The sequence below is a fragment of the Rhyacophila brunnea genome, unplaced genomic scaffold (genome assembly GCF_057557595.1).
Source record: "Rhyacophila brunnea isolate RB1 unplaced genomic scaffold, BYU_Rbru_1.0 scaffold_7, whole genome shotgun sequence".
In the NCBI taxonomy this organism is placed as follows: domain Eukaryota; kingdom Metazoa; phylum Arthropoda; class Insecta; order Trichoptera; family Rhyacophilidae; genus Rhyacophila; species Rhyacophila brunnea.
In genome coordinates, this window is record NW_028233339.1 from 20336395 (window position 1) to 20362693 (window position 26299).

A 26299-nucleotide genomic window follows, 5' to 3' on the forward strand; every position below is an offset into this window, starting at 1 on the left:
GAATACTTGAACATTATTAATACATAGTCAATTTTCCTTACTTTTATAAATATGTAAATTTGACACCACAAGTCATGAACAATACGTTTATCAAACAAAGTAATGTAGGTACCTACCTTTTTCAAGACTATCATTGTAATTTTATATTGAGAACAACTTACTTTTCATTTATAAAAGAATTTAGGTAGGTTTATGATTATTAAATGCTTTGAATAATATCTACTACATTTTTAATTACCCGTTTGTTTCTAGGTAGGATTTTTATTCTAAAACAACTTTGTTGAAGTAAGCAAACAATACTATAAAGATTATAATGCTGCAATGTAGATTTTACAAAATAAAGCTGTATACCTGCCTATGCTTAAAAAACACAGTGAACACATTATTTCAGAACATTTTTTATTTGTTAAATTATTAAATCAACTGACATTAATGTGTCTAGAATTTTTTTTCAGAAAATATACATTTTCTATTACGCACTTTTTCTTCCATAGTTAGTCAATACGAATCGCTGATCGCATGATCCTGGCCAATAGCGGAAGTCGTTCTCCTAGTAGCAACACGACGTGTTATTTTTCGTGTGTCGGGTACTTGTACTAGAACTAGTCAATCGTCAATCAGATAACTGCTACCGAAAACTGCACTTTATCAGTTAATGAAATTATATCAAAATGGCCAAATTGGTTGACATTTATCGTTCCGAAAAGGATCCTGTTATAAAACAACGACAGCTTCCCCTAGTTGTCAATGAAAATCTAACAGTAAGTGAAATTGTCTTTCCACTTTGACATTCGCCTTACACGGAATATTATTTTGGTTGTACCATTTTACTTTCGATGTTAAAATGACCTACATGATAAGCGAAACGCTTTGTGATTTTATTTAGAGATTTTTTTCATAAACTACGCGTAATTTTGAGTAATTGATTAGACTATAGATGTTTGATGATAGTAATACCAATCGGTTGATACAACGATCTATTTTATGAAAGTTGTGAATGCATTACTCATGAATTTGAAGCGTTGCTAGTAATATTTTGTGTATATACGTCATTCATTTTTTTCTATTTTCATTTCAACAATTTGTAATTTCAACAGATGATCATGGACCTCAATACTAGGGGTCTTGTATGTGACAATCCGGAGGTCAAAGGCAGAGAATTGGACGAATTTATTCGCAAATACAGTATTCTTAGTCCAGAGGAGATAAAGGACTCTTTTGAAGTGACATGTGATGATTTGCTTTTTATATTGGGACAGACTGTTCCATGCGTCGGATGCAGAAGAAGGTTTTATTTTAAATTTCTCTTATTATCATAATCAACTGTTATGTCAACATTCATGCGAACACTCATATTATAGGAGTCAATTCTACAACTGATTATTTCGTCAAAGAGCCCAATGCATGAAATATCACAAATTCTTAAAAGTTATTTACCCGTTGATCAACTAAATAATGAATGTCAACAAAAAAAGTAAACGCTATATGTGATGTCACCACCAACATTAAAAGGTGCGCACAAAATGCAAAATGGTTGATGCTGGTTGATGCCATCATTACTGTCAGAATATCAGCCGTAGGTTGGGATTCAGCATTCATTGTGGGAATTGAGAATCTTGATTTTTGTAGATTTCTCGAAACATTTATGAGAATAGGAGTTGTTCGTTCTTTAACAAAAAATGTACATCGGAGATACGCGAATTTCAATTGAAATTTAGGTTCACTAAAGATGTTAAAAATCGCAAAAAGGATCTATAGACCAGCTTCTATAACAAGACTTGTATGTCAGAGTGCTGTTACTGTTACGTCATGTGGTTTTTGTTATAGCAGAAACTTAGGGATTACAAGGAAGGATAATAGGAATTAAAAGCTTTCTCTTCTGTTTCTCCTCACAATATACATTCGAAATAATGCTCTTCATCTGCTTCTGCAAATGTATAGGCATTTTAACGTTAATGAAACTCCACGCGATATTGAACACACACTGAATTATGGGCCCGAGGATTGTAGTAAAAGGAAAGCAAATGCGGGGAGGGTTTTAGTTCTAGAAATGACTGTGGTGACATAGAAAACTTGATATAGAAGTCACACTGTACCTATAGCCCCAGAATTACACAATCTTTTAGAATCTGGGCAATAGACTGATATATATAGCCATCAAATCAAATTTATTTATTTTACATATAATGAACATAACAAATTCAAAGCGTTCACGACATGACATGACATAAAATAAGTGTTATCAATTTTTTAAATAAAAATACAGAGAGATGTGACTTAATATACACAAGGGGGGGGGGGCTGACATAGCTCTAGCCTGGGGGCTCAGGCTTAGCGGGACCCGGTGTGGCGGGTCGACCAGTGTAATTAAGATAAACACTCCACAAATTTGCTCTAATAGTAAAAAAGTCGCCTGCGGGGCGCTATTTCATGAGAATTTTCTTTTTATAATTATTTTTAGTGTTTCCCTGATTAATAAAAATAAATATCCAATATGGCGAAGGTTTGCATGTGACTTGGCTATAACAAAAGTGAGTCACGATCAGTGCTTCATAATGTGATGCCGAGGCCGACAATTTAAGTGGATTTATTTAAAAATACCAAAAATTGCTAAAAATACACCTAACCGTGGGGTTCCGCAGAAAACCATTCGGGGAATACCAACTGTAGAACATTACACTGCCCTTGGCCTTAGCGATAGGTTGGGGTGCCCTTAAAACATCGTGGCTACACAACTATTGTAAATATATCGTCACTGTTCTGGCAGAAAACACTAATTCGAAAAAATGACATATTGAGTTAGTTATACCAAAATGTTCCTTATTTCAAACTTTACCGTCTGGAAAAACACACTAATTTTTATAAAATATACATTTACTTAATAACAGTTTTGTGCAAACGCACTAAATGAAAAATTACGAAATGTTGCCTGGAAATAACAACTAATTGAGTTAGTGTTTTCTGCCAGAACCATTTTTGCTTTTCAACTTATACTGGCAAGCGACTTAGTGTCTATATTCTCTACATTCTACAACAATATGATCTGAGAGATTGACAGAGCCTGATTAGCAATTATAAATATTGCTTTTAATGTTCACAGTCCTTTTATTTATTCAAGTATTATTTTATAATCAAAATCGACAACAAGCCCATGATGTATAAAATACATTAAAAAGATTACCAGCTGCGTTACCTAACAACCCGTATACATAATCAGAGAGACATACTTTCTTCTGTGATTTGTCTACTTGAGATGATTGTATACACAAAAGGTTATGGTACCAGATCGGGAAGTGGTCGTGACTCCCAATCCTCACCTCCGTAACTTTGTACTTGATGAGAATCCCTTGCGTACATCGGATTCGTCGGAATCATATAAAGTTTGTTTTGCGATTTGTCTACCTGTGACGATAGTATACACGAAAAGATATAGCACCATGCCAAGGAGTCGACGTGGCTCTCACTCCTCACATCCTCGATGGGCACCGCGAGCGCACCTCTGATTCACCTGCACAATATGATATACCTACACGGTCTATTTTGTAATTCGTCTACCTAAGACGATAGCAAGTAATACACGAAAAGTCACGGTAGCAGTATCGGAAGTAGTCGTGAATCCAACTCCTCACTACTTAACTTGGAACTACAATTACACTGTGTGAGCATCTTAGTTTCGTATGTATATGAGAGACGCAGTATGACTTTGTATATTATTTAACGCTGGCCATTGTCAAGAATGTAGGCATGGTCCCATTGTATCCAGTCAGTTTATTGGTTACTTTGGTGTTAGCATCATTCTTCTTCTTCATAGTAGGAACCTCATGGCCAAAGGTGGTGACCGTATGGGCTTCACCCCTCTGTATACCCAACTTCGTGTTCGAATTAACTACAAATTCAATATGTGCTTCTACTAACAAAGCTCACGTGACTCTTCTAACATGAAAGACGCAGTTGTTTCATTTGTGATATATCTACCGGAGGCAATAGGAAACCAGGAAAGTCATGTTTCCAGTCGTAGAAGTGGTCATGCCTTTCACGAATCACCTCCTAACTTGACTACATGCACATGGCCACTGCTGAAACACTTTTTCGTGATAATTATGTGAGATGCAATTTATTTTATGATTCGTCTGCAATAGCCATATGCAGTAACTCAATTGATATTTTCTGGGACAACAAGGTGTCTGTAGGTGGATGTATATTCGATGAAATTGTTCGCAAAGTGAAGCTGGGTGAAAAGCTTTTGACCGTCTGAATAATGTCTTCAAAAATGACCCGTGCCTTAAGCGCAAAATGTTAAACCAGTGTGTACTTCCCGTAATCACAAGTGCGTGTGAAACATGGACCCTAAGTAAAGGAGAGACCCAGAAACTTATAGTAGCACAGCGTGGTATAGAGAGGTGCATGCTGGGTATATCGCGAAATGACAAAAAGCGGAATGATTGTATAAGAAAACGAAAAAAAAAGAAAAGGGTTTGCAATGTAATAGTGTTCTCTAAAAACCACAAATGGAAATGGGCTGGATACATAGCTCGAAAAAAGGACAACCGATGGACAAATGTAGTCATCCAGTGGTACCCAAGAGGTACAAAACGTCCGCAAAATAGACCTAGAGGCCGCTGGATCGATGAAATGGTTAAGTACTACGGAAGTACGTGGCAACGCATGCACAGGACCGAGAGAAGTGGAATCAGCTTGGAGAGGGCTTCATCCAGCAGTGTATTGATTCAGACTGATGATGACTCTAACGATGCTACTTTTCCACCAATGTTAGTTACTCTGAAATTCCCTTTATTAATGTCTTCTACTTGTCATTATTTACACATGTACCTACTTATAATCTCTACGCTCTATAAGAATATACTATTGCAGTATGTATCTATCTCATTTTTTTTATAAAAATACCTAGATAATTTTACGTACTAAAATTTTTCCCTAAAACTATGACAATGGCTTTAGAATATTCTGCATTTTTCTCCTGGCAGAAAACACTAAATAACACTTAGTGTAATCAGTACCGCTGAAAAAGACAAAATGTGTTCTGGCAAAAAACACTAATTCGTTTTTTTATAAACAAATAAGAAAATAAACATAAAAAAAGAAAATTTTACTTTATTTTTTACTTTAACCTTCTTAATAAATAAACAGTCTTTATATTAAAGTCATCATTTTTACGATTCATTTTAAAAACTTCAAAGTCAAATTACTCGAAACTAGTATTCTCCAGTTAGTGTGTTCTGCCAGAACAGAGACGATATATAAATATCTATTCATTTAATTTCAATACAAAATAGCCCACACTACTATTAAAATTGTATTGTGTTATTATTTCAGATATTTCTAACTGTGTTTATATATTATTATGAAGAGATTTGAAAATGCATATTTAGTCAATAAATAAGGCATATTGTATTAAATAGTGGTGTGAACAGTTTTATCGAGGCTGTTTTGACTGGGCCATTTGTTTGTCGATGCGGACTTTTTTCGTGGGGCTAATTTGTCTTCTAATCGTGTGACTACTCTTCTGCAACATGTTCTTGGCTACGCTTCTAGGCGCTGTTGTCTATTAAATGGGAGGAGCTTGTTAGTTCACAACACGTAGCCAAGAAGATGTTGCTGATGAGTAGAAACTAACATTATTTTCAATACAGTATTTGGTTCGTTATTTTAAAATTCAAATACTATAACTATTATATTTTAATATTAAAGTCAATAGTCAAAGATTAATGTAATGTAGGAATTATCCGAGCCATTTTCAGAGCCAGAAATCAAACAGGTAAGCTCTCGTACAAGAGAGTTGAAAAAATATGACACCACTTGACTTATTGACTCTTAAAACCTCATTGGTAATGTGACAGCGATGAAAAATAGACATAGGTTGTGGAGATCCTACAAAAATAGTGCACGGCTTGTTAATCATCATTAAACTTAGAATACAAATCGCAGGTGGGGTTGGTTAGTTTTCTAAATTCAATTAAACTCTGCCTATGAATAGTGTGCACCATTTATGTCAGATTACCACAGCCTGTCTCTACTCTTCACTACTGTAATGTGATCAGACCAGGCAATCATCATTGTACGCCGTCGATACAGCCACATTTCAAAAGCCTCTTATCATCTGATGGTTTCTTCTTTTAATGTCCAGACTTCAACCCCACAGACCAGTACATGGGTATGATCTAACATCTGATCGCGATCTATCGAGTGCCCAAACTTATATGTCTCATCAAACATGCTTCTTGCCATCTTAATTTTAATCATAATCACATGGTCTGGGGTACAGTCTTCTTGTAGACAGTAACTGAATTATTTCACATTGTCCACCTTCTTTACCGACTTTTCCTCAGTGTACAGGTGGATATAGGAAACACAGTAATAGGGGAAGTGGGCTACCTTCTGGGTGTGCTATAAGAAAGTATAAAGTTCTCGAGTGTGGGTAATATGGGATAAATTTTAACACATGTTAAAAATGTGGTTTTTCAATGGTTACGTCTATCATAATATGCATTAACCTTTGTGACGTAAACGAAACATGCACTCAATGAATATTGGTAATATTTAAGAACATTCTGGCTGGCATTTTGTGTCTCTTGAGTTGTATTAGTTTTATTTCTGCCATTAAGTCATAAACCAAAGCTGACTTTCAAAGTCTTGGGGTATGGAAACTGGCTTTTTTACTTCTATCTTAAAGGCCGTCAATGGAAATAGGTCAAAACGAACCGTTTATGACGGTCTCATCTTACGCCAGAACCGTTTATTGCCGTAATAAAACTTGTCGAGTGTTCACCCACTTGCCTGCGAATCTGTATATTCGGGTGCCGCCGTGTTCCATAATGCTCCATTCAAATAACGGTGTTTGTACATGTACGTCTATTTGAAACAAGTATTCTTTATGTAAAAACAGAAAAATATTTTCCTCTATGGTCACTTCTTGATGTCTATGGGCGCTTAACTGTCAAATAAACGATAAATTTTCGCATTTTGTCGCTAGATATCCCTAGTAGTCCCTATATTTTGAACTCTATTACATACTTTCATATTATTTCTTTTATTTTTAAATTAATATTACATTATGGCCGGATAATCCGAATGCTGAATAAACGTTGTTGAATAAATATAATCATTACAATATAAAAAATAAAAGTAAATGGTTATCATGATAGTATACCTACCTACCATATAATTATTATGCAAAAATCGATTCCAGCACAATCATGTGACTTGAGTTGTTAAAAATATAATTTTTATTAGATTTTCATGAATCTGCGTCTGATGTGTATTTATTAACGAGACTCTTAAATTCGAAAGCATCGCCGCTTTTACGAAATTTGCGGCATTGTAGATTAGCTTCATCTACGAAAGCAAGGTTTAGTAGGTATAAATAAGAGCTGGATCTTATTTGGGTGTAGGTGAAGATCTTTATGCAAAATTCATTATAAAGAGCCGTATGCGAGGCCAAGTTGGTGCAATTTTATTGGAATCAATATTTCTGGCTCTTCGTCTATTTTTATTTGTACAGCAGCAATGTATTTGCGTGAGCGGGCTGGATGAACATGTAAAGGTGTCAGGCGATCGATAACACTGGAAATTCTGACCTTATTTTTCGCAGTATGACTCGAAGATTTCTTATTTTCGTATTATGATTTTTATGCATTGTGCGGAGAAGAAATGATCAACTGTGTTTAATGCACATTTAACTAACTGTATATTATGTCAAAAATATGTGTGAAATATTTGACAAATAACCAATGACAGGACTGTGAAATTCGTACCACGAGTTGGGTAACCCTGTGTTTGAGGGACTACCTTTTCCTGACTATTCATGATTTAAAAATAAATTATCATTTTCGCTCCAAGCATATGGCCTATCACAGAATGGAAGTTGAATTTAAAAACCTTTTAGGAGAAATAATTGTTAGCTTTTGACCAATCCTTTGGTTTATGCGTTGTCGAAAAAATATAATGTATATTTTTACTGCAACAATCTAGATATCCGAAAAATAAAACTATCCTCTCATAAGTGAAAAATTAATGTCAAACTGACTAATTTAATTTTTAGTAACCATGTAATAATACCTAAAAATATTCAAAAGATTTATCGCAATTCATCGGAATCATCGTCAGCTTGTATCAATCCACAGTTGAACGAAGACCTTTCCAAGCTGATTCGCTGTTGTATTGAACAATCAGCGTTTACCGGCGGCTACGGAGCCCGCAGCCAGCTGGCTCTGGTAGTTTAATATAATATTATCATTTTGTATAATGGAATTCTACTGTAAAAAACTAAATGCTAAGTGCATTAATAAATCGTTATGATATTTCGAATAATCATTTTTGGTCTCAATCTCAACCAATTGTAATTTTTGCTGAGGCAATTTTTAATAATATTTATGAAATTCTATGACAATGTTTTAATCAAACAAATGAAAAAATGTGGCACAGAGATAATTGTTGCCAATTTGGCAAACTTTTTCCGACTACATGATTCCGCAATCATTTCAAAGAGGACAAAATAATGTGATCACGTATAAGGAAATATTGGAATAAAATGTATGTATGTATCAGTGGCGAAGGGTGACTTTTAGAAAGAGGTAGGCTGTGGAGATCTGAGAAAAAGACCACATTTATCAGGTATACCTACGAGAAATAAGAAGATAATACGATATTACTACTAATGAATAGGTACACACTAATGACAACGACAATGAAACTTCAAAAACTCACTGATGAAATAAAATTGAGTGATGAGTTTAAATCAAAATCAAAACATTTATACACATCAAAAATCATTAGATCAAGTTCTTTTTGTTTTAAAAAAAAAATCTTTATTTAATATGCGATTAGCCATAGAAATATTTTTTTTTAATTATCTAATTATTAATTTTTTCACACAAAGTGCAGTCATAGAGCAATATTATGCGCGAAGGTTTTAAGCTCTGCTATAGAACCTACCATATTTCATACAATTCGATGACTGATCAGGTTACGTCCATATACGTCGTATACGAAAAAAGATCACAATTCCTTCACGCATAATACATCCTTTATTTACATCAAGGCGTATAGGTAGTAGGTATATTTTTTAAACATTTGGAGATTGTTTTGTAATCTGTATTAATACATTTCTACATATACGACACCAATAATTGTTGGCAAATTAAATTATATTTATAGAATATGAAATAATCAAGTGATTATATAAATATGTCAATATGCAATTAAAAATATTTTTCTTAAGAAGGTAGCCTTTAAATCGTTGCCCCAAAAGCAAAAGGGCACATGTGCAATTTTGACGGTTTTGAGTTATGAATGCAGTTTTCTTCGTAACCCATGAATTCACAATTGAGCAAGAAAATATAGGTTACTTGTGTATTTGTAAACCGATCTTCATTTAATGTATAGGAAAAAGGTAATATGTACACGACTTTACGAACTATGTGCAATGTTTACAAAAATAATATAGGAAAAGGTAACAAGTGTAATTATTTAAAAGTGAGTAAGGGCCTTTGTACAAAAAAAATAATTTCGTTGCAGGAAAAAGGGCACTTGTAAAATTTGTGAAAAAACTATAAACATGTTGGCAGCGGATAAAGAGGCCCAAATAAATATTTCGGAAGATCACAATAAGCGTAAAGTGGACGCTCGCAAATCAAAAGATGAAGATAAAACTAGAGCGTTATAAGATGACAGCATTAAATCTTTCACTTTTGTTTTACAGGCGGTCCTCTATAAATACTCCATGCTCACAAGTATCTAGTTTTTATTACACGAGAAAGTTTGGTACATTCAATCTTACCATTCATGACCAAGCATTAAAAGAGGGATTTTGCTGCATTTGGAATTAGAGTCACGGTCATCGTGGTTCTGATGAAGTTGGAACAGCTTTATTCACTCATTTGAAAAGCCTCCCGCATTCTGTTAAGCATGTTTCCCTTTTTTCTGGCTCATGCGGTGGCCAAAATAGGAATCGCTTTATAGCTGCTCTACTATTGTATATTGTGAAAAACACTACGTTGGAAACTATCGACCTTAAATTCCTGGAGACTGGTCATTCTCAATTGGAAGTGAACAGCATACAATATACATAGTAGTATCGAGAAGATAAAAAGGGTATTTCTATTTACTCACCAGAAGAATGGCCTACACTGACTACACTACCCAGGCGTAAAAAACCGTTGAGTGTGTTTCAATTGCAATTTAGGGATATTTTTGATTTAAAACTGCTAAAAACTAAAACCAGCCAAGGTAACATGGACAACGTATCTTGGATGAAAATAAAATGGATACGATGTCTGAAAAACGAACCGCTAAAAATATTCATTAAGATGTCGTATGACGAAACAGAGTTCATCGAGATTCCGGCACGTACTCCAAGAAAGAGAGGAAGGCATGCATTCTCAACACAACCCGAAAACTTTCTAATGCCAAAATACAATCAAGAAATTCCAATAAACCCATTAAAATTGCAAGACCTTCTGAAATTGTGCAGTGATGGAGTTATTCCTCGCAATTATCATGCATTTTGGGAAGGATTGCGACAAAGCAATACTATAGCTGACGGGCTGTTGGAACCGGATGCCTCTGAGGATAATGAACTTAAAACTTAATAATGACTGAACAGCTCTTAATTTCTTTGTTTATATTTATTTTGTAATGCATGTTCTTCATCTGTTGTCGATTCTGATATTCCAGCGGCTAGAACCCATTGTAGAAGGAATACTCGGGCACTACCAAGGAGGTTTTCGACGAGGGAGATCATGTGTTACTCAAATATTCACTCTAAGGCAGATTCTAGAAAAGACCACTGTATTCAATATTAATACGTATCACCTGTTCATCGATTTTAAGCCAGTTTATAATAGCATTAATCGAAACCGGTTATACGAAGCAATGCGAGAATTTGAAATTCCAACGAAAATAATTAAACTTGTAGAGGTGACAATGACACCAGTACAATGCCGGGTGAAGCTTCAAGCGGAAATATCCGAGCCATTTATATCACTGAATGGCCTCAGGCAAGGTGACGCTCTGGCATGCCTTCTTTTCAATATTGCGCTAGAAAAGACGATACGAGATGCAAAGATTGATGCCCGTGGCAGCGGCACGAGATTTACTAAGTCTGTGCAGCTGTTGGCGTATGCCGATGATATCGACATCATTGCCATATCAGAATTGGCGCTGAAAAAGGCATTCACAGCACTAGAAGCCTCTGCCAAAAGAATGGGCTTACTAATAAACGAGACAAAAACTAAATACATGCCTGTCTATGTCACACCACGAGAAGGCGCACCAAAGTTAGATATTGGTGCATACAAGTTTGATACGGTCGTCAGTTTCATATACCTTGGTTCTCTTGTAACTCGACATAATGATATTACAGAAGAAATCAACAAGAGAATCATGTCTGCGAATAAATGCTACTTTGGCCTGTTAAGACATTTTAAGCCCCCCTCACTATCTCGCCGAACTAAAAGCACTCTTTACAAGACACTTGTAAAGCCAGTGCTCACCTACACATCGGAAAACTCTGCGAAATGAACGAGCCCTGAACATTTTTGAACAAAAAATTCTCCGCTGTATATATGGACCGATCAGGGACTGCACCCATTGGAGGAGAAGATATAATGCTGAGCTCTACGGGCTATACGAAGATTGCAGAGCAGTTCAATCAATCAAGATTGGGAGACTGCGATGGCTAGGTCATGTGCACTGTATGAATGACAATGGACCGGCAAAGAGAGTGATGTGCAGCAATCCAATAGGGCGTAGAAGAAGAGGCAGGTTAAAGATTCGCTGGTTGGATGGAGCTGCCAGTGACTGCCATATTCTGGGGGTACCGAATTGGAAAGCGGCCACACTGGATAGGGACAGGTGGAGGAGGCCAAGACCCACACCGGGTTGTCGTGCCCCTGATGATGATGATGATGTTCTTCATAAATTCTTTGTCTTACACTAATAAAAAAATATTTAAAAAAAACACAAATATTCATTTTTACTTAAATATTATGAAGTGAAACCTATATACCAATTTAAAAACACTGGTTTGAATTTTAAGTATTAAACCTCAGTAGATGATGAATAACTGTTTCAAATTATGTGCAACTATTAATAAATGCATATAGGAAAAAGGTAACATGTGACTTAAAACCTCTTAAAAATCAAAAATTGACAGATTATAAAAAAAATAAAAATTGCATTTCAATCTTGAGTAATTAGGTCACTTGTGTTCCAAATTTAATTTCAAAATATTAAGTAATAACCTCTCCACGATTTTTTTTCACTCCAAAAACACTTAAAATGCGTTTTTCTCAAAACTCAATTTATGCACAAGTGCCCTTTTGTTTTTGGGGCGACGAAATAATCGCCACTAAATAGAACTTTATCCTAAACGTTCAATGGTAGCTATAATTACCATTACTTTTAATTAATTTTTGAAGTATTTTGAAGTTTTCATTGAAATTTGTATGTAGTGTAAAATCTAATAGTAAGTAGACACGCACGTTCTTGCTCGATAGTTTTACGCTCACTCCAACATGTCTCAACGTGTGTACCATCTGGCTCAATGGTTTTTGTTGGTAATTGTAATGGTAATTTGAGTGAGGGAGTGGGGACGCACCGGCAAGGCTCGTGTGGCATTGCTCTCACTCATGGTCGAAGTCTTGGCGGTGCGACGGTGGCCTCACAGCGTCTTTGTGTCGAGTTGCTCGACTGTGGACGCAACGATGAGCATGCTTCCAAGTCAACATGCTCGATCGAACAAGAACGTATGTGGGTACTAGGCTTAATAAAGAAGAAGTATAGGTTTCGATAGATGTATTTTTTTAACACTACAAGAGGCCTTGAGGCACAATGAGTAATCATCATCAGTTATGGCACTACAACAATTCAATTCTATGAAGTAGGGGTGTGTAATAAGGTACCCACCTACATAATATATTATATTATAACATGTGGGATGAGATATTTGTGAAAGAATGAATCCTGACATTGGAAAAATTGAATTTATCAATGATCAGTGCGAAACGGATTACAAATTTCCTTATTTTTATGATTTAATTTACCATTTAATGTTTTCAGTGTCGAGAGGTTATTTTATCAATTGATGGAGTCTGGTCACACTACTTTGGATCCTCTAATCATTACGTCAGTAGGAATCCTCACCATAAAAAAAGAAATGCTATCATTTCCTCGGATCTTATGCACATTGCTTCACGGACACAGGTATGTCTTGATTAATAATTTCTCTGATCGATAAGATGATGGTCTACGGCTACTTTGAAATGTTCACAATGTTGATGAAATGTTTAAGCTCCCGCCTGCAGTGCTTGGTCGACAGTCAGCCCCGATCCAAGAAAAGCCGGCGTTGCGTGCTTCATTCCTTAGAATCGAACCGGTCCCGCATCATGAGCGGCACGTGGAGGGACGTTTGGGAATGCATGCACAAGACGTGCAGGAAAGAAGTCACATTCATAAAATTCCAGACCCTGCAAGATACTCTCGAAAATTATTTACGAAAACACCGTTTCTGCGGAGAATGCAGGACCAAGGTATTTCATAATACATAAATTTATTATCGACAAGTGAGTCGAAAAATTTAATAGTTAACAGTATACCTAATAAAAATTTCATCTGTTTATCTTCGTCCAAATTTATAGTTTCTTTATACGCACGAGTAGTCATACGATTATATCTATTTTTACTTTAAATAATAATTATAATATGGCTTCTGGCTACATATTATGACATTGTGAAAGAATATATTTTGTGTCGAGTCATTTTGAAAAATCACATTATCTCCTTACAGGTCATTCGCGCGTATCAATTGCTGGTCGAAGAAGTGAAATCGTCAAATGAAAAGGGATACGTGGCCGCCCTCTATGATGGAATCCGCAAATGTGTCCCAAAGCAACACCTCCACGTGGATGACAACACGGAGTATGTCACGACCCTCATCATGCGAGCTGAGCCTGAGTTGCTGGGCAGCCACCGCGAGAGGCACGCCAAGACTCTGGAGATCGCTCAGGAGGAAGTCCTCATCTGCTTAGGGATATGTCTGTACGAGCGGCTCCACCGGATCTCCCTGCGCCTCAGGGAGGAGGAGGGCACCTGTCAAGTCCTGGCGGCCGTGGCGATCGATGCCCTTCACAGAAAATTCGAGACGGCCGTGGAGCGAAAGTGCGGTGTCACCAAGCTCGAACTGCTCTATGACGAGATCACCAAGGAAGAAGCAGCACAGCAACAGCGCAAAGAGCAGAAAAAACTACGCAGACGCAAGAAGAAAGATCGCCGGTCCGAACTGAACAAGGGCGGGGACAATGAAGAAGCCGGAGAAGCGGAAATATGCCAGTGTGAGAATTGTTTAGAGCAGGGGACGACTCCGCCTGTGCACCCGGCCACGGACAATGCCCAACCTTGTCTCCAGTTTGAGGACTCGGACGGCGCCTGCCATTCCTGTCAGAGTGTGCAGACGCAGGTTCTGCCCGCGCAGGCGCTCACCAAAAGACTAGCGGCAGAGGGCGGCTGGTCTTCCAGTGAGCATTCCCAGGACTGTGGCTACTCTTCCGAAAATAACAACAGATGTTGCGACACGGCCTCCGGCTCGTGCAGCCTGCCTAGCTCTCCGGAAGGCTCGGAGGTGGCTTGCTCCGAAGGATTCTGCAACCACGAGAGGGGCGGCTGCACGGGAGACACGCCCAAGACGGATACTCTCGCAAATTCCGGCTTCACTCTATCACTGCAAGACATGTTACTTGTGAGTATAAATATTATTATCCAACAGTGTTGCGGGCCTTTCAAATATTTGTACCATGGTAAATGTAGATGTACTTTTATAAGAACTCGCTATATATTATTTAGTATTTCATGAGTAGTCATTAGACACAATATACATAGCAATGATATTCAATATTACCAGAACATACTGTAACATCAAGCGTCTGGTATAGGTATTGTATATAATATTAACAATAAAACATGGAGCGTAGTTTTCAATTGATGTGAGAATGACATGTGTGTTTTGATTCATGTTAAAATTTACAATAACGATATATTTTACTCCACAGGACTCTGGGTCATCCGACGAAGACGGGAGTTATATTCCAATCGAAGATGTGATGGAATTCAAATCTCGGCATAACATCACTGAAAAACGTCAGGAGCTTCGCCAGAAATTACAAAATAAGTTTGCTCAACTATGTGATAACGTTCCACAGCATGTTTATGTTTTCAGAGTCCCAAATTAGCGGGTTTCGCTCGGTTATTGACATGTTTCTGTAAACTTTCTCCAGAGAAATTTTATTTGTTAACATCCTTACTATAGCATACGCATCTCGCTGTTTGGCCGACATATTCATTTTTGGTAATAATCTTTAGCGTACAAATGATTCTCCTACAGAAGTTTGTGGATTTACGTTAAATTAGAGCTTTAATCACTTAATGATGCCTGCTGAGTATTAAAAATGCTCTTTCGGTCTTCTGGTTTCTTATGTTATAACTTTTTTAATTTTACAATATTTGTTGAATAATTTGGTAATTTGAAAAATGCAATCGAAAGGTATCGTTGATTAAAATTTGCGAGTAAAATACGACCCAGATTATTATATTTCAAAAATGTTACATGTTTTAATTCTCATGTTTGTAATCGATTTTTAAAATATATCATTCTATAATATTCCACACACGTCTATTTATTTATACTCATTACTATTAATTATATTTATACCATTATTTTCGCTCCAAACCCAGTGGACCTCCACTCTTTTTTTCAGAAATGGGTATTTGGTAATTATGTGCGTAACCCATCAGTCCTTACTATGGTTCCAACACATGTCGAAAAAAGAATAATTTCATTTTGCCAGATGCCGGATTTGATCCGGCGAGACCGCAAGTGCTAAAATACTCGGATGATGATATTATAGTACTTGCTGGAACGAGTATTGTGCTACGGATCAGAGACATGGACATTAGGAGTTACTGACAGTGATTCCCAAAACCCACAGTTTGAGCGCAAAATCCTGCAAACGATCTTTAGCCCGATCTACGAGGATGGCATCTGGCAACGTCGCTATAACATTAGCTATTTCTGCGATGGACCAACCACGTGACACATACGGATGAACAAGCAACAACAAAGCGCCTCACATTAAAAGTAATATTCAGCAAGAAATCTGAATACGGGAAGACCACGACTCCGGTGACTTGATGGCCTACAAAGACTTGTCACCAGTAAGAGTGTTCAACTGGAGGAGTCTGCATCAGGCAACCGAGGTCCACCGCCATACGGACATTGCAAAATCACAATTAACGATATTGAAAGTTGGGGATTAATTCTACAATTTAAGGCTGTACACTAGATGTGAGATGTTCCATAATTCATCGCAGACACAAAGGTCAGGATTTTGATACATAATATTGTTATGTTGTTTCAAATGATCATTTTTGGTGTACTAAATCCAAGCCAAATATCCTCTTTAATTGTACTGGGAGAACTATTCAGCGCTCGGAGCGCCGTTCCTGTTCGTGGGATTTCCAAGGATGGCGTTCCTGTTCGTTAAAACCTCGAAAATGGCGTTCCGGTTCGTAAAATATCCGAAGGACAGCGAGTCGTCTAGTAAAATCCTCAAGCGTCATACTTAATATTATTACGTTCCGGGTTAGATTTAAAATTTACGAAAATGAATTGATAGATACAAAAACATAAATATTTTTTTTTATTAAAAAATAATTTTACTGGTTTAGAACCACTGAATTTTCTATGACCCGTACATAATGTACTTAAGTTTTTTTGAAATAGTGATAGAGTAAGTGTAAGACAACGTATTTGAGAACTAACCTTTTTCAAGACAATACTGTTTTCAACGAATTTGGCCTTGAATGCACCAATAGACAGAACCTTTTGCGTCAATGGTAATAAAGCAATAAAATTGTATACAAAGAAATGCACTGGGGCTGAGTAAGATTTATTGCATTGTCGCAGGGCAGGTATGGGACAATAATGTATTTGGAAAAAAAAAGGTTTTTATGATTGTAAGGAAAGGTTGGAAGTTATTTTACATTTAAATGTAGATTTGCTGTAGTGTTAATTTATAAAACGAGACACTTTTTTTTGCAAGTTCATACATATTATTTTAATACAGTTAAGGTTAAGGTACATGCCTAAAAATATAGTGAGTTAATAACGTAATAGTTATAATGCACACTGGAACTTTTAAATTTTTAAATGAAACACATTAAATACATAATATATTACCTTTACTGTATAAATGACTTAATTAATTTGTTAAATATTGCACAAAAATAACATAGTAAAAATAGTGTGAATAAAACTACGTGCCCTACCTAAGTATCTACCGAGATAGGTATACTATATCTGTCCTACCGAGGGTTGAAATTCTTGAGCACGTTTATGATCAATACGGCAGTGGTAGGAAATTGTTTTTTGTAATGAAACTTTAAATTTTGTATGGAGACAACCATAATTGACCGAATTGTCCATTTATCATATTATTATGTTAGCGAAATTTACATGGGTTTGACGCGTTCATAGTTTTTGTATTTCATAATGCAATCGGGGTCGTTCATTGGTCGTTTACCAATATTAAATTGTATGCAGCCAATGATAAGCGTTTTCATCAGAGGAAGCGACAAAATTAGACTCCTTATTTTTCCAAATTTAATCATTTTATGTTGTGTTTTTTTGGTTTCCCATTACCTAACCCCCATGCTTTGCTGCTCTACACTAATTTATTTTTCATATTTCTTACATTATTGATGATTTGATGAAGTTCAGCGGAAATACTTTGCAGTGAAAAACTATGTGGGTACCGAGAGAGATGGAATAAATAAGGGAGGCCTTCATCCAGCACTGGATTGACCAAGGTTGATGGGTTGGGTTCTAAATAATTATTATTGCATACATGAAAAAATCTAACTATTGCAGCTGCTTTGCTAAATTTTTAAATTTCCGAAAAACTTGTGCTCTGACATCGTTTAAAAACTCTTTGTAGGTATTTAATAGCTTAAATTGTTGTTTAATAATTTCAAAGGGTGTCAAATATTTCATATTAAATAGTAAATACAGTCATGCTTTTCCCTGTGACCAGAACATACGTATTTGCTGTTTTACCTACCTACTCAACGTTACGGAATCGCCAGATAATAATTATTTATCCTAATCTTTTATAATATTTTACATTGAGTGACAAAAATAATAAATATCATTTCCTCATATATTTTTATTGTTTTAATTTTATATGGATATTTTTTGGGTTGAATGAACTGTGTTTTTGATGGTTAAACTAATATAATAATACATTTAATAATTTAAATCAAATAATTCCATAATTAATATAGATACATATTCGTGAACATCGTATGCATGTTAAAATTTTTTGTAATGTTTAAGGTACAATACGAAATAAAAATATTTAAATAAATCAATCAGAATCCAATGAGATAAATATATGAAAAATTTCCCTGTATATAACAATTTCTATAACATTGGAAACCTATTAGAATAAATTATCCTACATGTCCACATGATGTAAATATTTTTTTCTAATAGTATGTACCTACACTTCTGAGGTTGTTTTGATTCTTATTTAATAAAGAATGCTACATTTGTAAATCTTGCGTATTACATACTTTTTTAATTAATATGCCTTTGCTTTTTCGTATCCGATGGATTTTAATTTGATTAAAAATAGTTTACCATAATCAAAATATTTCGAATTTACGAAAAATCAGAGCTTTGAAAAAAGCGGCATGTATTTTGTTTAAACCGAAGTATCTTCACTCATATTTCTATCCACCCTTAGTTGCATATTTTTATTCAAACTGCTAACGAAACCAATGGGAAATTGTGATTAGTTTGTCTATTATTTTATGTATTTTAATAATGTTTCCCACTCCAATCAGATTCATATACGTTTAGTTATATATATTTGTATAATTATTAATGTATTTTTTAATGTTACCACTAATTGTTATAGCCGATAGCGTATTGGGCGAAGATGATGATGAAAAAAGTACATCATGTAAAACTAAAAGATATTTTTATGTTACAGATATTATTATATCTAATACCACACATTTTTGGAAAATTGTCGAGCGTTCCTGTTCGTGAAATTTTCCATTTCGAGCACTGGAACTATTATGTAATTGTGATGACTGCTTTTTCGAGTCCAAACAATGTTTTTTTTAAATTTTACTAGAAAACCTTCGATCAAATGAATGAAAAAATTTGGCACAGACATATCGCTACCTTAGTATTGGTTTGTGACACAGACCACTTTTATCAAAAAAAACTTTTTTACGTAAAACGATCATTAAGTATTGTTATGTTACATATCCAGTGACAAAAGACCAAAAAATATTGAAATAAACTAGTTTTAAGTATATTTTTGTTGCAAATCCATAAAAATAATACAAAAGATTGCATTGGTTTGTTCCATATCCGGATATAGAACAAAACAATAGTATTAATTCGCTACGCTATATTATAAGTTGTATTGGTTTGTGCCATATCCTTTTCGACCAATGGCATTGCGCATTTTATCTGGAAGAATGTGGACAAAGAACAAAACAATACGTAATTTTAGTCAGTTTATTTAGTCATAGTGACATTTAGTTACGTCATGCATAACGTTTGACTGGCTTTAATTTGTTTGTGATTCGTCTTGTATTATTATAAATAGATGTTTTAAAGTATATAATGGATTTTCTCCATCTCCCCGTAGAATTTCTGATAACATTTGATTTGGAAAATGTTTTTTTCTCTTCCAAAGGCAAACGTGTAATTTTTTTTATAAGTCTAAACTACAGCTTATTGCAATATAAATAAAACTGTATACGATTGTGTTTGGCACGAATTCCTGAATGGCAGATCTGGAAATATTTTGGAAATACTGACGCAGATCATTCGTGACATTCCAACCATAAATCATATAAGTACTTAATAATTTTGTGGCGAGATAAAAATGTGTAGGTACCTCTAAATAAAAATTCCATTATGTCAACTGCTCTCCTTGATATAGGTATTTTCAAATATTAACGTAATTGAACAAAAGTTTTCTGAACCTGGGCATGGAACATTACAAGAGGTAGATACTTCTCATTGCATAATTGAACATTTCCTAATAAATTGGGAGGTTTATTCTCCATTTTCATTGATTCGGTAGGTACTAAGGTACATTGAAAATTTCATAGAAAAAAAATGTTTTTTTTAAGTTTTACAGATGTTAGAGGCTGATTTTTTCGATTACCTCCCACGTCATTGCAGCCTTTTATGCTTTTACCAATATTCAATTCACAAAATTAAAGCATTTAAAATACGAAAAACAATCTCTTCTGTCAAATGTGAAATGGAAGATGGATTTCAATAATAACTTCATTGAAATAAATTTGATTTGTCATAATATAATAATTATCCCTCCCAGTAGCTCTAGAAAAAAAATGGGTTCCACTACAAAATGAAAATAGTAATTGCAATATTTTACCTCAAATTCCTATTTTAAAAAATATGTTCCAACAGGAAACAAGAAAATCGTTGAAATTAAGTCACAAAATGATAAGGATTTCTTCAAAGCATTATTTGCATAGTATGCAATAAAAATTAAATTAATTTTGGAAACGTTCAATTGCCTTATTTCCCTTTATATTTCTTATTTTTTCGATGATATTGTATTATAATTTACATTATGTCCTTTTTCAATCATTTACCAAGATGAAGTATTTTATTATTCTTATTGTAACAATTTTTCTTATCGCAATTAATGATAAATATAATGACCTATAATGTGTATATTATTATTGACAAAAAGACGTTAACAATGAAATATTACGCGCGTTGTAGCACAAAAATAGGAAAACATATTATTATCTTGGTTTGTTCCATATCCATAATTTGTTCCATATCCACAAAAACGAAAAACATTTTGCATTTTGTGGATATGGAACATAACAAAAACGTAAAATGAAGCATTACGGTGTATAAATGCCATGTAAAGTCACTATTTATAAGATATATAGCTGAATATAATAATATCCCAACAGAAAGTTTGTTTCTAAACCAAACGCAATCGTAGTAGTAAGCATGTGTACATGTAGTGCTCGTTTCCCGCTGATTATTGAAGTTATTTGAATTGGTCTGTGTCACAAACCAATAGTAGGCTAGCGATATGTGTTGCCATTTTGGCGTACTCGCTCCGACTGCATAATTACACGATCTTTTTTGTAAAGGAGAAAATACTCTTCTTTCAATTAATGTCAATTTAATTTGTAAATGAATCAGGAAACAAAATAGGTAAATATTATAATAAAGTGAGTTTTTTTTTTTAAAGTCAAGATTTATTAACTATGTAAACGAAAATTCAAAGAAATATTTAATCTCTTTATACAGATATGACTATGTCATTCAAAAGATTCATACTTTCTTTTAATTCAATGGACAATCTACGCAAAGAAGTGTCGAGACCCTGCATTCTTTTACCTTTCACAGATATTTCCACTTATTTATTATTATTCCATTTAGAAAGATTTTAATTTAAATCAACATTGTTATTTCTCACTTCTACGTTGAATCAAATTATTCCTTACTAACATATAGGGATTCCAATCCCGGGATCCCGAACTATTTTCGATACCTATGAATCCCGGGATTGGTAAACATAATCCCGAAACTTTCGGGATTAATTTTTTTTTATCAAGTTTTATGGAAAATAAAATATAACAGAAAAAAAACTTTTAATAACATAAAAATATTAGAAATAATCTTATTATAATTATTATCTTTTCATAAATAAATAAAACTGTTACTTTCACATTATTATTTATTTTATATAACTATATTATTTACTCCATTAAACCTACGTATTACCAAGATTAAACTTCTTTTCTTCTTTCGACCATGTTCGATCCATATAGGATCATATGGGCCTTCACAGAGTAGAGGTTTGTATTGACAGATTTTGTTTTTTACGAGAAATGGATGTCAGCCACTTGGACTATAACACCGTGGGTCCCAGGTTCGAATCCTGGGTCTGGCAAAGTACACATAGATTGATCTTACACAATTATTAACAATAAATATTCTAAATTATACTAGATTTATTTTTGACCGATTTTATCAATGTTATTTGTGTATATAAAAATTTTATATTAACACTGCTTACGGGCCCTTTTAATTAATTTTCTAATTAACGTGTTAATTTGCATTTGAAAAGCAATTAGCAAAAACACAATTTTGTGCGCCCCGTAAGCATTGGGTTAACTATTGAAAAAAAAGCCAATTCCGGGATCGTCAAATTGTAATCCCGGGATCAAGATTTTGGCTCGGGATTGGATTCCCTACTAACATAATGAAATTGTTCTTGACTTGCCAATTTCCTACACCTCACAGAATGTTCAATAATTATATGCTCTCAGAGTATTGTTGATACAGCGGCGTGTTTTTCAAGTTTGATAGCAGCAACCAAATTGGACATCCAGAGAACTTAAAATAATATAAGATTATCAAATTTCAGTTTCAGCACTAACGATAAAAAAGTGAAAATAATAAACTAATGTAATTTCTTGTTCAGCGGCTTAGTGTTTTCGTCTGATGCTATATGGTTAGATTACAATGTTGCAATTTCATAACATGTACTGAAAAGACTGGTTGAATTAATAACCCTCCAAATATATAAAACAACAAAACATTCATTCATGGTAACAATTTATTATTTCGATAATTAAAATATACTGTACAATAAAACTTTTATATAATGTTACAAGGAGCTTATACATAATGTTGCATTTGTTCCACCAAATCCGAATGAATTTTTCAAAGCTATCCGTCTCGATTTCGATGGCCAGTCTTGTTTTTTGTTAGGAACATAATTCAGTGGCATGACATCATCCGAATTAGATAAATTAATTGTCGGCGGGAGTTCACCATTGATGCATGCCAGCATTGTAAAGACGGTTTCCAAATTTCCAGCGGCTCCGAGTAAATGTCCGTGTGCACCTTTTGTTGAAGAAACTCCAACAAAATTTTCTGATTTGTTAAATAAAGTACTTATGGCACGAGACTCGATCGCATCTCCGACAGGGGTTGAAGTTGCATGGGCATTTATATAACCAATATCAGTAGTCTTTAAGCCTGCTTCATTCAATGCTCTGGACATTGATAATATAGCTCCTGAGCCGTCTTCTCGAGGTGCAGTTATATGTGACGCATCCCCCGAAAGCCCGTAGCCTAATATTTCTGCATATATGTTGGCTCCTCTCTTGACTGCGTGTTCATATTCTTCTAGAACTAGTACGGCTGCTCCCTCTCCCATCACAAAGCCCTCGCGAGACTTGTCGAACGGCCTAGACGCTTCTTTCGGGTTGTCATTATAAGATGTACTCAAAGCACGCAATCTGCAAAAGCCAGCAATTGCCAAAGGACTTATACACGCTTCTGCCCCTCCGCAGACCATAACATCTGCATCATTTGATTTTATAAATCTAAATCCATCTCCAACAGAATGTGCGCCCGTCGCACAAGCCGTTGAGACTGCATGATTAGGCCCCCTGAAACCGTATTTAATGCTAATTTGTCCGGCAGCCATATTGGGTAAAATTCTAGGTATAAAATACGGACTTACTTTATTGTACCCTTGTTTTAGTAGATCATTTGTGAGGCATACATCGCTCAAGTCAATCATTCCCATTCCGAATGTTACACCTGTTCTCTCTTTCATGTTATCTTCTTCGGGTTTCCAATTAGCATCCGTTAAAGCTTCCTCTGTGGCAACTAATGCTAAAGCAGTCGCAGGTGCCATAGTCTTTAATGCGCCTTTGCTAAAATATTTATCAATCTGAAATTCATCAATCCCATCGCCTCTAGGTATAAGACCGGCAATTCTACATGGCAAGCTCTGGTAATCGTCAGATAGTTTCCCGATCGCCGAAACTCCTTGGAGAATATTTTTCCATGCCGATTTAGTTGAACAACCGACAGGGCATATCACCCCGGATCCCGTTATAACAACCCTCCTAGATGCGTAAGATCTACTGAGGAAGATGTTCGGTGCTCGATGAAGGTTAGATGACAAAGAAGTCCAAGATACTGCCATCATAGAAATATAAAGTATTTAATCTAAGAACCTTTTTAAACGAAATAAAATACAGTATTGTCATTGATTTTTACATACACCCAACGGCTACTCTAACTTCCTTTATTATTATATTTTTATTTTGACTATTTTGATATTTGACCATAGATAATTATAATGTAAAGATTTTGATTTGACAGCTGCATCGAAAAGAGCTTGCTAGACTTAAAAAAACTTTCAGTAAAATATCGACACCGTTTTAGCAAAACCATCTATGTGTAGCTTTTATCAAAAATGACTTTTAAATACCGTGTCATTCCTTATTTTTTTCTCTATATGCTAGTAAAAAGATCTATGTGTTGGGTAAATTAGCTCCGAAGCTATTTCTTAAAATAAAAAAACAGCTGTCGGGGTAAGTGTGACATATAATTTAATGATATGAATTTCAACCTAGTTCATGATGAATAGGTATGTTTAAACAGTTGAAAACTTTACCATATGATCTACAATATCATTACAATTAATATGTACAGAAGGAACCCACTGTATATCTTACTATAATACGACATTTCAATATTTTTTGATTACTAGTCAGTTTGTTACACTTACCCCAATATTGGGGTAAGTGTAACTAAATTCACCATTATTCCAAAAGTTCTTCAAAACCATAACGTATTACATGCATACAAAGGTAATATATCATTTAATGGATATTGATTCTTAAATTAAAACTTTTGTATAGATTTTCAACAAAAATGATCTCTATCATTTTTTTTGGGGTAAGTGTGTCATACTAATGTATGTAGAGCTAGTGATGTCCCGAAACAAAAATGACGTTTTTTTTATTAGGTAGGTACTTAATTATTTAATGTGGTTATCTCAGCAACAGGAGTGGTAGGTAAATCAATCAAAGGCTTTTGAAGATTAACTTATAATTTTATTCGTCTCGAAAGAACACAAATACAAAGTATACAATACAGGAATGCAGAGTAACCCTAAAAAGAGTCAGTACTTACATGACAAAGACGTAAGCACTTACAGTAAAATCAAAACGATGAAGAGGTTTGTCGATTGTGTGCGGCGTGAGAATAAGTGTACGAAAGAATGAGTTAAATCTGAAATGTTATAATAGCTTCACCAAGAATTAACAGGGTAAAACATTATTTTTTTAGATCGAAACAGTGAGCATTAACAAACAGTTGATGAAATTGAATATATTTTCGTATTATTACAAAATTAAATAACAATCAGCAAAAATAAAATGTGGATACAAATAGAGAGTAAGATATAAAAGAAAAAATAATAGTTAATACACAAAAACATTAAATCTCAAGTAACGTTTTGGGTCTCATTCTCGAATCATTCTTTCGTTTTTACAAAGAGATTAGACTGTGGGAGGAGTCCAATCTCTTTGGTTTTTACTGTACCTACTTACAATTATTCAAGTTAAGTGCTTACTTACAAAACTATCTATTCTAACTTAATTATTTCGAATTCCAATATTTAAAATTGCATGACTAGGTACCTACTGAATATTGTAACCAGAGATTTTTGTTTTGAAAATTATTTCGCCTCTTCGTCCAGTTGATGGTTGAGGCAATATGCAAATGACATCCTCTTCTTTCACTTCGTAAATGTCTTCTACTTTTGGAAATGAAAACATAGTTTCGTTTTCTTTTTTAATCGTCTTGCAAACTTTGTCAGAATTCTGTCATCTTGCTCAAGTTTTATTATAACTCCGACAAAATGTTTCACAGTTTTTTTTGTAGCAAATTGTACTACAATCCATTTTCCAATCTCTAACATTTCTGAATTAGATGCAACTGCAGTATCATCAAACTGATCAAACATTGATATATTAAGCATATTAATTGAAGGATCGTTTTCCTCATCGCCGAGCAAATCATTAATATAGTCTTGCATATTATCTTCGCTTTCGTCACCTGATGTCCATGACAAATGATGTTCCGATGACATGGGTTCGTGTTTTTTTTTTTGTTTTGGTGTAGTTTTATCGGTTTCAATACTTTTTCTGCATGTTAGTTTTGTCTTGCAATGGCTTTATTTTCTTTTCTATTGGGACATTATTTTTCATTCGCTCTATAACATCATAACATGTAATCACTTCTGCTCCTGGGGCAACCATTTTTCTCTTATTCTTTATAGGCGCTCTACTACTGATAGAATTCAGCAAAAGTGTTTCAAACAAAGTTTTTTTCTAT

At 34.7% G+C, this 26299-nt stretch overlaps 2 protein-coding genes across 2 annotated transcripts; one reads left to right on the forward strand and one right to left on the reverse strand.

Moving 5' to 3' along the window:
* The first annotated feature begins 580 nt into the window (after nt 1-580).
* On the forward strand, nt 581-15678 carry LOC147064598 (gametogenetin-binding protein 2-like). The gene is made up of 6 exons (XM_085957780.1): nt 581-761; nt 1098-1288; nt 13078-13221; nt 13310-13547; nt 13805-14752; nt 15063-15678. Exons 1-6 carry the CDS (start codon nt 672-674, stop codon nt 15240-15242), a joined length of 1791 nt encoding a protein of 596 aa, XP_085813906.1. The 5' UTR covers nt 581-671; the 3' UTR covers nt 15243-15678.
* Nucleotides 15679-22698: 7020 nt separating this feature from the next.
* Nucleotides 22699-24283, reverse strand: LOC147064599 (3-oxoacyl-[acyl-carrier-protein] synthase, mitochondrial). Its single transcript, XM_085957389.1, has one exon. It carries the CDS (start codon nt 24099-24101, stop codon nt 22764-22766), a length of 1338 nt encoding a protein of 445 aa, XP_085813515.1. The 5' UTR covers nt 24102-24283; the 3' UTR covers nt 22699-22763.
* Between the last annotated feature and the right edge of the window lie 2016 nt (nt 24284-26299).

Excerpts from the sequence above, each read along its gene's own strand:
- LOC147064598 (XM_085957780.1), top strand. The coding sequence starts at position 672 with ATGGCCAAATTGGTTGACATTTATCGTTCCGAAAAGGATCCTGTTATA. Across the intron at positions 762-1,097 it reads TTGTCAATGAAAATCTAACA|ATGATCATGGACCTCAATAC; the intron begins GTAAGTGAAATT and ends TAATTTCAACAG. Across the intron at positions 1,289-13,077 it reads TGCGTCGGATGCAGAAGAAG|TGTCGAGAGGTTATTTTATC; the intron begins GTTTTATTTTAA and ends TAATGTTTTCAG.
- LOC147064599 (XM_085957389.1), bottom strand. The coding sequence starts at position 24,101 with ATGATGGCAGTATCTTGGACTTCTTTGTCATCTAACCTTCATCGAGCA.